This window comes from Ciconia boyciana, chromosome 4 (genome assembly GCF_034638445.1).
Source record: "Ciconia boyciana chromosome 4, ASM3463844v1, whole genome shotgun sequence".
Lineage (NCBI taxonomy): Eukaryota > Metazoa > Chordata > Aves > Ciconiiformes > Ciconiidae > Ciconia > Ciconia boyciana.
Window position 1 is genome coordinate 100,699,292 of NC_132937.1, and position 14,750 is coordinate 100,714,041.

The 14,750-nt window shown below is 37.9% G+C and overlaps 1 protein-coding gene across 5 annotated transcripts in view; it reads right to left on the bottom strand.

Annotated features, from left to right (window-relative positions):
* The window catches only part of ARB2A (ARB2 cotranscriptional regulator A), a 269,434-nt gene that overhangs the window by 209,676 nt on the left and 45,008 nt on the right, over window positions 1-14,750 (bottom strand). For all 5 annotated transcript variants that reach the window (XM_072860769.1, XM_072860770.1, XM_072860767.1 and 2 more), the window contains exon 5: window positions 5,473-5,538. In XM_072860769.1, coding sequence (XP_072716870.1) covers window positions 5,473-5,538 — 66 coding nt within the window. The remainder of the gene's footprint in view (window positions 1-5,472; window positions 5,539-14,750) is intronic.

Genomic DNA, 14,750 nt, shown 5'->3' on the forward strand with positions numbered 1-14,750 from the left:
TTTTGCAGTTACTATCAATATATAGGGTAAGATTAAACCATACTTGAAATCTAATCTTGCTGACATTCACGCTACCACATCGACATTGACTCAATTTTCAGTTCTTAGCCATTACCAACCCAAGATGTAGAACACCTGACTGGGCTCTAGGGGTCTTTTATTTTGTACATTGGAAGTTTTTAAGTTTAAGACTGAATGTTAAATTTTTAAAGGGAAACCCCCCCACTAATATTTTTCTTATTCCCGTTAATAAACAGAATAAAAATTATGAGCCTAGAGCCTGCAAATGAGTGAAACAGGTGTCACTTGTGACTGGAGGAAAGAACATGGCAAATAAATGGAACTGAAACTGAAAAGACTCAAAAATATTGTGAGAATCGTGAGCAGCTGGTGGAGAGAGAAAACTGCTCATTTGCTTTGCAAGATAAAGTCTTCTGTTATGTGGTTCTACAAAAAGCTCACTAACTCACTTATGTTACAGTCTTCACAATTTTGAATATCCTGATTTATAATTTTTCGCTCAGAATTGTAGAAAATGAAAACTGCTGACCAATACTACAAGCAGCTAATTAGCATTTGGTGATTACCACAACTAACTTAACACACCTAAAACTGGTGGAATTTTACAAAACAAGTATTGACCTGACTTAGGTAACAAAATAGCCAAAGGGACATGCAGTAGAGATGAGATCATTGTTTCTGAAACAAAAATATTCTTGGCTGTCTAATAGATCAAGAGAACTACTGAATGAAGTTTTACCTATTGAAGTGAAAGAGCAAAGCATTGATAAGTTAGAAGATTCTGCAAAGTGCGACCTTTCAGTGCCATCGTCAATAAAGCATGTTCATAATTATTTAAACTTCCATCTCAGGCCTTCCCAGAAGCCGTTAAAGATGCATTTAATTCAGAAGCACCCTCTATTTGTCCTCAACAGCTAAAGAACAGCAAAGATCAATCACTGATTATGCCAGTAAAACTAGAGAAATACAAAGACTTCATCTGGATAAAAAAATTGCAGTCTTCTTTATATTCATAACATAACCTTCAATGGAGCACAAAATGAGAAATTTAAAGGAAATAATTGAACGGCTTCTCCCTGAATATGAGGCTCTTCATTTAAATTTTCAAGTCCAGTAGTATATGTTGAACATTAAAAGAACTACAATACTTTACAGTAACAATAATGCAATATGCATCTCAGTCTCCCTGTGTAGGAAAAAATGTTGAGATTTATGTTTTGTCAGAGATGCTGACATAATAAAACAATGGGCGACCCTTCCTGATTTCCAAACTGCTCTTATTTTCATATCTGAAAAGACATTTACAAACAATTGTGTCCAAAACCGAAGCTGCTACCTGAGAAAGCAAAATAAAGACAGCAAGTTGGACTTTGCACATGAGGTTGAAATTAAGAAAGATGAGAGAACACGAAATGCTGTCTTCCTAAACCTTTGAAGCGTAACATTTCTGTACACTACTAAAATCATGCCGAAAAAAAAAGTACTCCACTTAACACAGTCCTGAAACACATTTCATATATTCAAACATCATTACACTGCCTACTTCATTATCAGCTGACAGAAAAAGGAAGGCCAATACACCAACTTTCTGATCACCTGTGACAAACTTCAGAAAAAAACATGTTTTTGTATTCACCTCTAAAATATTCATATAATAAGGTCATATTCATAAGAAGAGCCATGATGGACAGATCAAGGTCCCAGGGTCCTGTTTCTGACAACTGGCAGATTGCTTAGGGGAACAGTATGAGAACAGAGTGGTTACAGAGTGATTCTTCCCTGGTTTTGGCAACCAGTAACTCTGGAGCCCCCCGAGCCAGAGTTTATAACTGGACAAGCATGTACAATAGTTCAATGCACCTATCCCACCTTAGCATTGTCAAATGGTTTTTTTGAATGCATTTATACCTTTCTCCTTGATAGTATTCTGTGGCAATGAGTTCCACAATATAATTGGGAAGTATATAAAATAGTACTGCCTCTCTTTCAGCAGAGATCTCCTGCCTGATAATTTAAACTTGATGCCCCTTAGCTTCTCTATTATGAAAAAAGCAAAAAAACCATTCCCTATTCATCTTCTCTACACCTTTCATGATTTTATAGATTTGTCATATTCCTTCCTCAGTCATCTATTTTCCAAGCTGAAGAATCTTTGTCTAATCTTTCTTTGTCTGAAAAGCATTTCATGCCTGTGATCATCCTTGTAACCCTCCACTATATTTTTTTAAAAAAATTCTTCATATCCTTTTTGATATGGTGTCCAGACTCCATGCAGTGTTCAAGATGGGGACCCACATAATGAGTGGAATGACGATGTTTTTCTGTTTTGTTCTCAACATCTCATAATTCCTAACATCCTATTTGCTTTGAGGGTTTTTCACTGCCATTGAGCACTAACTGATGTTCTCAGAGAACTATTCACAATCACTCCAAGCTCTTTCCTGAGTTGTAATAGCTCATTTAGAGGCCACCATTGTGTTTACAGAGTGAGTTATTTTCCCCATAATTTCACATTTACCAGAGTTGAATCTCATGTCATTTTATCACCCAATCATTCAGCATCATGAAATAATTCCCCAACTCATCACAATCAACTTTAGATTTAAGTATTCTAAATAAAGTTAGAAAAAAGCAGCAATGTTTGTTAGTTTCTATTAATTTCTTTTTTCCTTTTATTCACAACTGTGTCAGTGCAGGCCTTAATAACACTGCACCGGTAACAACTTATTTAATCTGTAAAATATGAACACCTTTTTTTCCTTTTAACCAATTGTTAACTCTTATGGGGACTCTCCCCTCCTATGCCATGCCAGTGCTTTTTTTAAATGCATTTGGTAAGCTTGTTGACAGCTTGTTGGAAATCCACGTACTCTTTTACTGACAAGATCTTTCTTTTTCATGTGATCGCTGACTCCTTCAATGAATTCTAGTAGGTTTCTTTTAAAAGAAACCTGTACTGACTTTCCCCCCAATATATTATTTCCTCCTGGTACACAGGAATCACTATGAATCGCTCCTGGAGGCCTTTCAAAGACTATCACATTTACTCTTTTTCCATTCCTCTGATGAAAATAGCTGATTCCAGCAGTAAGTTACATAGTAGTTGGTTGTTCTCCAGCTTCGTATTTGACTTCTTATAGTACCCTGGGTTAAAAACCATCTCATCCTGGAATTTGATTAGCGTATAATATATAAATTTGTTCTAAGATCTCCTCTACTGGTATGCCAAATTTCAGACAGTTCATCAGAATTATATCCTGTTTAAAAAAATTCAATAATATCCAAGTGTGGAAACTGGACAAATAACATTGGAAATAACCATGTTAGTTTTTCTCATTTGAGCTGAGCATTCCTTTTGCATGCAGCTCATCTATCAGCCTCATCAACTCTCTTTTATTATCAGCCTTTACAGCTGTAACAAGCTCCTCAAATTCAGTTTTGGGTGATCTTACTGTCATTTTATATGTAACTTGCCAGCATTTACACTCTTTTCTATTTTCCTTACTTACTCTTGCTGCAAGCTGTCTTATTACTTCTGTTAGCCTCCTTTACTAGTTTAAACTAGGTTTCTTTGTGTTGTTACTTGGGAGTCTGTCAGTGGTGGTTTAAACATAGCCTTTAGGCAGGTTTAATTTTTCACCTTCTACAACCATTGTTTCATTTTTCTCATTTTTGTAGTCCTCTTCATAACCTATTTTTGACTGTAGTGAGGGCTTCCTATACATAGTAGTCATTAGTGAAGAATGGTGCTCATACCTTGTGCCAAATTTTCCACACTGCTCACAATTAAACAGCTGCATATATTTTATGAGTTCTTACTTTGCTCCAAAATGCAATTAAATTACGACACTTTGCAGAAACTGGAAGTAATACATTTGAGAATAGCTTAAATGTACTACTGACAAACTATGTCAGTACATCAGTTCTTACTACATAATTTATAAATTAGAGTAAACACAGATTAATTCAACAGTGGGAGTTAGACAGGGCCATTCTTCTCTCAAGCCAGACACCCAAATCTGAAAGCTGTGCAGAAGAGTCCCCACGTGTGCGACAGAGGTGATGGAGGTGTTGTAATACTTATTTGAAGTTTGTTCATTGTAATTTCTTGAAGCTACTAGATCAGCCTTAGCACTGCATTACTTACATGCATATTGCTTTTTGCAAAGCACATTCAAAGAAAGTTGTATAGCCTCAAAATTAAGACACTTGAAAGTTTACAAATGACAGCTTCCTGGTTTGACAGAGAGAGGGTGTCATGGCTTGAGGAAGTCTTTTGACACATTACTTGTCTGGAACACGGAAGTACTTCTTGGACCAAAACTTCCCCAACAAAGAAAACTAGTAGTGCAAAGAAGTTAGAGAGACCACAATCAGCACTGCACCAGGTAGACTGCCACCATGAACCCAATCCTCTTCTCTGTCCACACAGGGAAATCTGAAGCAGGGGAATACTTTCTGAATCAGTCTCGGGTCTTGGGGCATCGGCCCAGCCTATGTGGTTCAGCAGATGGGGAGTGCGGAGGAGAGCTGCTGCTCTCTCTCCGACTGCTCTGTGGAGCTCCTAGCACAGCTCCTTCTGCACTGACCAGGAGACATTGGCAAAGCCTGGCTGGGAAACTTTGAGTAGCTTGGGCAGGTTATCAAAACATTCCCTAAACAACACCACTTAGGGAATTGAAATGGGAACTGCAAAACATTACAGAACTGTTCAAATAATGGAAATTTTCCTTCCTTAGCCCGAATGGGTTTTCCTTGACTGAATATGAAGGACTGGCTGAGAACAACAGTAATGCAAAAGCTTCTCAAAGACCCTAAGGATCCTTTATGATAGTCATGGAAAACCTACACAGTGCTGTCACACTACAGTCTCCCCTACACTCTCCACTCTAGAATATAAAAATACCTGAACATCATCGTGGTATCACATGTATTTACAGTCTCATACGTGTTCTTTGGGGAATGCTTCATCACTTCCAAGGGCGGTTCAAATATTTTCACTAAACAACAGCAGCACTGTATATTACATACATGTTACAAGTTACTGAAAAAGTGTGTTTTAAAAAAAGTCTTGGAGTAGTTTACTAAATTTGAGTCTATTCCTCTACCTGTAAAGGCACATTTGTTCTCTACATCCAGCCGTAGAGGTCTCAAAACATTCACAAATACTTTTCAAAAAGCTTATGGCTCCTCTATCAAAATGACCACATTTTGAAAATTCTGGTATCTCGTAAGGCAAGGAAAGCGCAGCTGGAGAAATCAAACACATGAAAAGTGAGATGGAACCATGTCTCCAGATGCACGCACATGCTGCATGTGAAGGCAGTGTCCTGCACAGAGCCCTGCACAGAGCCCTGGCACACCTTGTCTTTATCTGAGTACTGGATTGCAGGCTCTGCTTTTTACAGATCCAAACAAACAACATCCTTGGAAAAAAAAAATTATACTTACTGGGAGAGTTACTTTCTTCAAGTGGCATTCCTTTTCCAGTAGTTCATAAACATATTTAGTAATGATCTGGAAGGAAAAAAAGGAAGATAAAAAGAAATGCAAACAGACGTTAAACCACTTACAGTAATGACATATCCAGGCAGGCAACTTAAAGGACAGTTGGTTGAACTACTAAGCACTTGTCTACGTTTTGCCACTTATCTGAATTCTTTACTATACCACTAATTATAGAACTTGGAGCTTTACACAAAAAGGTCCTCTCTGTCCATCAGAAAAGGCTGCTTGCCAGTACAAAGAAATTGTAACTGTACCTGTGAATCCATCACGTGCTGCTGTGTGAATAATTATGTGCCTCAAAACTAAGGATTATAACCAATTAATATATACTCAGGGGTACAAGAAAGGCTCTCTTTGGCAAAGAAATACTTTAAAAGCATTTTTTCCATAAGCAGGACTCCTGAAACCCTCTCCCCTGCAGGTTCACTTCATGAGCTACATGGAGAGCAGATCTTTAGTCACCCTCAGCACAAGTTGCCTTGCCATTTCTATTCACTGAACAGGGGAGAGATGGGTCAAAGGTTTCTAAATAGAAGAAAAACCCTGACTGATTCCCCACTATGGGGGAGTTTAAGTCTCTTGTCTCCATGTAGAAATAAAATTGAAATTTTAGACCTGAAACAAAAGGAATTATTTCAAAGAGCAACCAAAAAAATCAACCTAGTCGCAACAAAAGACTTGCCGTCTCAAATGTAACAAAGTTGTTCACACTTCAAAGGCTTGCCTAATATCTAGGGAAATTTTTTTTCACCCTGATATATTCTAAGAAAAATGGAGATGCCGATGTAAGAACTTTCTAACTATTATTAATTTGGGAATTAAGCTGAGGAACAAACTAAAGCGCTTTGTCCATATGGGGCTGTAAAAACAGTTCGGAAGTAACTGCCTGGATTTCACTGGCTACAGGAGTTTAAAAAAAAAAAGAAAAGGAAAAAAAAGGCAAATTAAAGAGGAAAAAAAGTGCTCATTAAGAGCCTCAAATGGTGCTTGCCTTCCCTTTAAAGCTTGGGGAACTACGTTTAAATTCCAGACAGGACAAGATCTAAGTCCCAAAATATTAATCCAAGAATATCTGGGTACAAACCCAGCTGGTATTCTTTAGTCCAACCCCTCAAGGCCACAATTACAGCCATCTGAACCCACAGCATATTAAGCCACAACAGAAACATCGCTGTAACAAAGCTCTCAAGTGATGGCATCTTAACAACACGCTATGAACTGAGCAAGTAGGAGCCAGGGTATCATAAACTTCAACTTTAATTTTCCAAATGCACAATTACCAAATAAAGTTTCAATGAAGTCCAAAAGTTTTCATTATGTACATGTGAGCAAACACAATATGCAAACGTTTGAAACACATTTGAACAAATTAGAGGTACTGATGAAAGCTAACTAAAAATGTTGGTGCATGCCCCTCCCTTACTTTCACAAAACCCCAAAATCTTTATCAGGATTATGTGAATTCTTTGCTACCCTGCTCAAATATGTTTATTGATAGAATTACGTTCAAAAAACTTTATGGTTTTAAAGAAAACCAGTCTTACTGAACATTACTATCTACAGGGAAACTGCATTTGGAGAAGGAATTTAGCTGTGAGCGATGAGTTGATTTAAGACATGTTTATCCCCAAAGCAGTATGTTAGGAACATGCATACAGTGTAATTTTACCTTCAGGGCCAAACTTTTTATGGTTCACCGAAATCAACTTCAGTGTAATGCCAACAAGTAAAGCAGTTAAGTTCCTGCAGTCTCAGATGCTGATGTTGTACAGCCATTAAAATGAGGATAATGATAATATGGCCTCAAACATAGAAATTTTATTTTTCACTCTAAATCCAGGCATCTACTAACCATCAAAAACACTAAAAGAACACTTGGAAGAGAAAAAAATTGCTATGAAGAAAATATATTTTAGACACTACTTGCAAAAAAATCTACCCTTTTGTGCAGCTATGTGTTTGTATCTATTTCTGCTATTCTCTCTCATCTATTTAGACTGTGATATCTTCAGGGCAGAAGTAAACCTTTACTCATTTTTTCCACAGCCTGGCTCAATGGGGCTCTGATCCTAACTGGCTCTTTATGCACTACTCTAATATAATAAATAGTGATATCAGCCTTAAAAATGGGACTGTTAAATCAGTAGAGCACTCTGGTATAGCAAAGACTTAACCTAATGAATGCTTTTAATAAGAGTAAACATGAAAAAAGGTATAGTAGGTTGGAGTCTCGGATGCAAAATGTGAGATGATGATCCTCAGGCAGCTCAGCACCTGGATGGTCTCCACGGCCCAGACAGACTTGAGGAAAAACTGCCGTAAACTGCCCCAGTATTTATAAGACCACAAGCGGGTTTTTTTGGTAGCAGCAGATGAACAAGTTCAGGGATATCCTAGCAATGGCCAGGACGCTGTCAGCTTTAAAGGATGGAAGGTGATACACGAGATTTCTTGAAGTAGCATCAAAGCCCAAAATTTCCCAGACTTGAAAAACATAATCATAATGGCCAGGTTTTCTGCACTTAGCATGGATATGCCTGGAAAATCTAGCAAAATCCTGTCCTACCTAGGAATATGGCTGCAAGTACTGAAAATGCTACAAACCCGACATTGCTTTTGGAATTTTACTCTTTTAATTACTTCTTGTGATTTTATGGCTGATATGTAATTTTGAAAAATTAACTTTTAACATCTTTTCTATAGGCATTCTATCTTTTCTATAGGCATTAAAAAGAAAAGGGAACTGTGCTATATTATTTATATAGCACTAGTTGGACTTATTATTACAAAACTATACAATTTAAATAGACACAACTTCTTTAAGTAGTAGTATTAGCTTGTGTATGCTGGTATTTTACCTTTAAGACCTGAAAACTGTTGTAGGATGTTGAAAAGTGTCTTGTGGCTTCTTGTATGAGAAGGCGAGTATGGTTACACTCTATGAACTCTCCTGGACTGATCATCGGTCATATGGTTGCTCATGACTGTAGGTATTTAGTGACAGAAGCTGTTCAATCCAGTCCAGTGTTGTTAACACATCTGGAACTATCAAGCAACAAATTGTCCAGTACAAGCCATTCTCAAGGCAAACTAACACTTGCTAGAGAGCCCTACTCATGTTATTCGTACTAACCTGGGATATTTATGCTTTTTCTAAGGCTCTTGCCACTCATAACGTGGGCCAACACCATAAGCAGTATGCTGCATTGTAATTCAAGGTAATAAGGTTGCTGGTGAGCAGGCAGCACTACATCTGAGATGGGAAAGGAAAAAGAACCAATAGTCAGGCTTGCCCAAAATGTGTGAAATTGATTGCCTGATGAATAGAGGAAAAAATGGTAGCTCTGTACTTCTTGTATGAGACACTGGGAACTTGAACTCCATTTTACAGTACCTCTGCTCTTGATTCACTTCCAAGTGCAGTCTATCAGGAAAACACATCCCAAATAGGGTAAGCATCTGAACTAAGGCCTATCAAGGTGTTCTTATTGCCTGCTCTGAGAACTGGGGGGAAAAAAACCAAACACAAACCCAAAAGAATTCCATGCCTCTCATCACCTATTCTGATAGCAAGGGAGAAATCCTTTCCAACCACAAAAAGTTACACAGCCTAACACTTTCACCCCGTAAAAGGTTGTATTCAAACCGTGGGACAGGAGAAACCCAGCACAAAGTGGTCCTCTTTGGAAGGAACCTAAATGGCTTATACTTGAATTTGCTCTCAATGAGCTGAGAAGCCAGTGTCCTGCTTTCCGTAAGCCTGAGAATCTTCCGCCCTAAATGAAGTCACAGCTTTTCTTACTTTTGTTGGACTAGAAAAATTCCCAGAATGAAGGCAGGCTGATGAGAGCAGGAACCACCACAGCTGAGTGGAACCCATCCCAAACAGTAACGAGAGTGGATTATCCTGAGCATATTAAAAACACCAGTACCTAATCTCTGCTACCATTTCCTTGTTACAGTTTTCCTTCATCTACTGTGGACAAGGTCGAGAGCAGTAATACATACGGTTCAGGACAGGAACCAAACTTCAGTGCTCACAACTGCCCTTCTGAGGTGCTTAAAACAGTCGGTCTCCTGACTTACATTGGATATAACAGTGTGACTACCTCCAGAATTACCTTTTCAAAGTGCTAGTCTGCCCCAAATATGACATCTGCAAAGTTCAATAGTCTTATGGATAATTGGGGGATAGACCTATGTCATGAACAGTGATCCTTCATATGGATTGATAACATAATCTATTTTAATTACAGAGAAATTAAATTTGGTGACTTGGATGGACAGCAAAAAGGATGCAGACAGAGAATACCACAGAAAGAAAAGAGAAACACATTATCTTATAACAGAGCTGAGATTTTACCCTTGCATTGCTAAATATTCTGCACAATGGTGGCCAAGACTATAATGTTGCATGCAGTCTACAGAGCAAAACAAACTCCAGGTGGAAATACAATTCCGGTACAGAAAACTCTACTACACATTAATTGGTAAGGCCCTGGCTTCAATGATGTGTGTTCTTTTAAGATTATATTGTTCATATAGAGGACTTTCTTCAGGACTGTTTTCAGTTACCTAAAAGCATTGAAAAATTCTCTTAGCAGCGTAACTTGTAAAATCTTCACAATACACCATCCCAAAGCTACGTGATCAAAAGATTGATAGCTGCATACAACTATGTGAAAAGAGAAATTAAAGACTAAGAGACACTGAGACCAACACATTTAAAGTTACAAAGATCCTGAAGGTACTGAAGCCTAAACATGATTGTAAGTGGAGACAAATACCAAAGAGACTCTTCAATGCACTAAGTATCAGAGGTCTTTAAACAGCAAAAGTCTGGAAAAGAGACAACCAAAAGCATGCCCACAAAGCAATAATGCAACTCCAGAATAACTCAGTGTAAAATAATACACCCCTATTTTAAGCCTGTAAGAAACTGAAGGAAGCCTTATAACACATATCAAAAATGTCAAGAACCAGCCTGGCACACATGAGGAAGAGCAGAACTGCAGCTGAACCACTGGTGAACCTTTTCGTAACAGAGATAGCCAGGTATACAGACAACAGATCACAACTCAACAACTTGTTTCATAACACCCACATCCTAATCCAGAGGAGCTGCTTCAGTACATACCACATCAAAACCCATGCTGGGACGCAGTGAAGTGCACTGAGCCTTGCTTGTTGAGCCCCCTCCCTGCTGTGCTTTACAACCCAAGTCCTCTGAATTCTCTTTCTTCCCTCTGAGTGTGCTCCCACTGTCAATACCAACCATGGCTAACTCTGCCCACCACCAGACTATGTATATGAGCAGAACAGCAAACCCACTGTAGAGGGAAAAAAAGAAAAAGTAAACTACTCAAACCTGCAAAATATTTTCTCAAGACTGAATTCTCTGCTAAAAACATATTAAAGAAATGGCATAGTCCCGTGTGATTTCTGGCCTTTCGCTTCTGAACCGGCACCTATCGGTAGTCACTGGAAATCATTACCACGCAACGAATGTTCATGGATTCACGACAGATGTGAGGAACGCTTCGGTTAGCGCAAACCACAAAATCTCTTTGAAGACACTCAAACGCCACATGTCCCTCTCTTCTCCCATATGTGCATCCTTCATAACCAAAACGCCAACAACCCTGTCAAATGGTTGGTGTATGGTTAACACATGATAAAGAATAAAGCACTTGTGACATGACAAAGGATAAAGCGCATGCGAGCAGTTGACATTACAACCACTTGCATGACAGAGGACGGATTATAAGACCCTGGAGAAAGGATAAGGGAGTGCAAGCTGTTAACCCAAGTTGTCCACACCATTGCCTGCTCCTACACACTTCTAGCAGATTTCTGCTAGAAATGGAGCAAACTACCGGTTAAATATATTCATCTGGTGGACCAGATCCAGCTGGATGGATCTGAGATTTCCCACATCATGTTCTTCATTCACAGCTATTCAAAACACAAACAGAACCCCATCACCACTATTACTACTCTTGTTACCACTTTTCACTACTCCAAGGACAGAATGCGAATGGAGACAGAACTACTCTCTCAAAGTTAACAGAGGCTACTTCCCATCAAGAGTGAGATGTGTTGGCAATGATACACTTAGTGGATAGGAGGCTTCTGCCTCCGAAGATGTCAACTTGTGAAACAACACTCCTTGAACACCTTATGAGATCACTTGTTTTCATTAACTTTTAAAGACAGTTCTCAAAGTACATGAAAGTGCAGAGAATAAGAGAATCTAAGGGCAAAAATTTTGCTTGTAGGTTTTTATTAGGGGCCAGATTTTTTAGAATAATATGGACATTACATCTAAAATTAAGGAAAGTGTAGCTAATAAAACATAGGTGTGATGGCACTTTCCTTCTTGCTTGACTTCCAGGTTTTTCATAAGTCATAGAAAGGGTTAGTACATTATTAGTGTCATTAGTAGTTTATTATTATTCTATTAACCTTATGAGTTAACTACACTTTAATCCCAGTTTAATCTCCTAGATAAAAACATATATTACAGAAAAAAGAAAAATATAGGGGAAAAAATTACAATTAAAAATACTAGTGAAAAACACTTGCTCAGAAACCACTGAAGTCGGACCATCTCTACCTTCTACAATAACGTGCTCAGATATAATTTGCTTTGAGCTGAAGTAAAAAAAAAGGAAGTTTTTCATTTTTCTTTAGAGAATGCAGAAACAATTCAACCTTAGGTTCACTTGTCAATTCCCATCCTGTGACAGAACTGCACTTAAAATGTGTAACAGCTGAACACTACCAGTTCGCCTGACAAATCCACATATAGACCAAAATCAACCTCATTCGCCTGTGTTCTTTTTTTCCTAAAGTAGTATGTTCGACTTGACTTCGCACAGTACAGCAAGAGATTCACCGTCAGCTCCCCAGACCTCTAAAATGCTTTCAACTATCAATTCAGACCTGACTTAACACGTTACAACGTCTTCAATCTAACTTTCTCAAAAAAATGGACCTTTCACAGGCACAGAAAGGATACTACTTTCAAATAATTTAAATTCAGCCTAAGAGATCAGGCCCTCAGCACTACTAGTATTTTCTAAGAACTTCAAGGCAGGGTACACAGGTTGGAGGTTTTATCACTAACCTTAAAAATAAACAAGTATAAACCGCTAGAAGCAATGCTATTACAAGTAATGGATTTTCTTGTTTTATAACTTTTGTCTCCTCATTGGTAATAAGCACTTTAACACAAAAAGAGAAAAGGAGCACGAGAAGGAAACAACCCTTATAACATACAGTAGTCTACCCACAACTTTTTCCTCTTTGCGGTCTAAGAGAAGTAACGTTCAGTGAAACAAATGCAAAATGAATTCCAACTGACTGCCCTGCGGCAAATCTCAAGTGGTGGGACTGACCCGAGGCTTGCTACTGTGGCTGCCATAGCCTTGGTTGAATGAGCTTTATTTTGACCCTCAAGTGACAAACCTGCCAATAAGTAACAATGAGAGATGCAAAGGAACTTTTTGACATACTGCTCTTGGACACAAACTTACCTAAGAACTGGGACAAGCAAAAAAAACCCACCATCACCATGCCAGAACAAAAAAATCCTAAAAGCTGAATGGACTTTCTAAAGGCTCTGTTCATTGCAAGTTAAAAAAAAAAAAAAAGAAAAAAGAAAAAAGAAAAAAGAAGAAAAAAAAAGAAAAAATCAATGGCAGTTTAAAAATCAACAAAAGACCTCACTTGGATTGTAGTGTGGGAGAACAATTCATTAAGATGCAATTGACATTACCTCTAAGGGATTTCTTGCATTTTCTACTGAAAGCAATTCAATTCAATCTTAACACATGGGTGTGATATTCTGGATTTTGAGTTGACTGATCACAAATAGCATCTCAAGATCTTTTGAGAGAATTAAATGAAAAACAACAGGGATTTGTCATGAAGGCAGCATATACTGTTGATGTGATTTGACCCAATGTTTTGTTACATGGTCTTTGCTGACACCTGTTGGTTTATTTTTTGTTTTTCTTTTTTTCCTTTTTAAGAAAAGCATCTCTAATTTTAGAATCGCTTGACGATTATTTGGTTTCAGAAATGGCTTAATTACATAGCCCATCTTACAAGAATTCTCAATTCTTTTTAAATATGCATACATATACCTATATCTGTATTAGTACTAAGCAGAGGATTCAATCAAACACCTTGCGCTAGAAGCAATTAAACATCAGCAGAAAGCATGACCTCTATCCCCAAGCTGAGATAAGAAACAAAAGGATGAAAAGGTTGCAAAACAAAGACGGAAACTAAAAGAAGCCCAAAAGAAAAACAGAGGAACAAATATAAATGAGGCTTATAAACACATTTTAATATTCCAATTCAAGAACTGAAACATAGGATTATTATATCTAAATTTCATATTAGAGATGAGTTATGAAAAAGGATCTGGAAGAAAGACCAGTAGCAGTTTTGATTATTCCAACTATTAATGAAAAAAATGTAGTTTAGGTGGAGAGGTGGTACTATGCAGTTTTGAAAGGTTAAAAATCCATGCCAAACCCAACTGACATATCAGATTAACATAGTTAAAGCATACCAGCTTTTGTAGTCACAGACAAAAAAGTCAGTGATGTGTCAAGCATCTCATTTTGCCACCTTTGATTCCTCAGCAGAAATGACCAGATAAATATTCACAGATGGACTGAAGGCTTAATTTTATGTAAATCCAGAGCAGAACTCAAATTAACACCTTCTTTCCATAGCAAGATGTCGTAACCATTTTGCCACCGTGCTCCAGAACAGTAGTGGGTCAAAATAAATTGGATTTACATAAATTTAGCTGAAAAGGGCCATGGCGCTGACTGTTAGCAGCATTTATTTTTTTCTTTTCTGCGCACAATTAGTAGTTGATACCCGCAGGAACACAAATCACAAAAATGTTTATAGTTGCACTATTAATACCTGCACCTCTTTTTACTAGGTCAAGTAAACCAAATAGATCACACCAGGGTCATTAACTCATCGCATACTTAAGCGGCAAACTTGGGACCCTCACTTGCTTTGAGTAACTGACAAAAGCCAGGAGTTAACTTCTAAGAGAAATGGCTAGCTTGCTTTCTGCTTTTCTAGTCTATGGTTATGATACCTAGTACTCTGAAAGAAACTTCCCCTTAAGGAGAGAAAAACCTGCCCTGAAGGCACTGTCTCTTCTGGGGGTATCAAGCTGAAGGTTA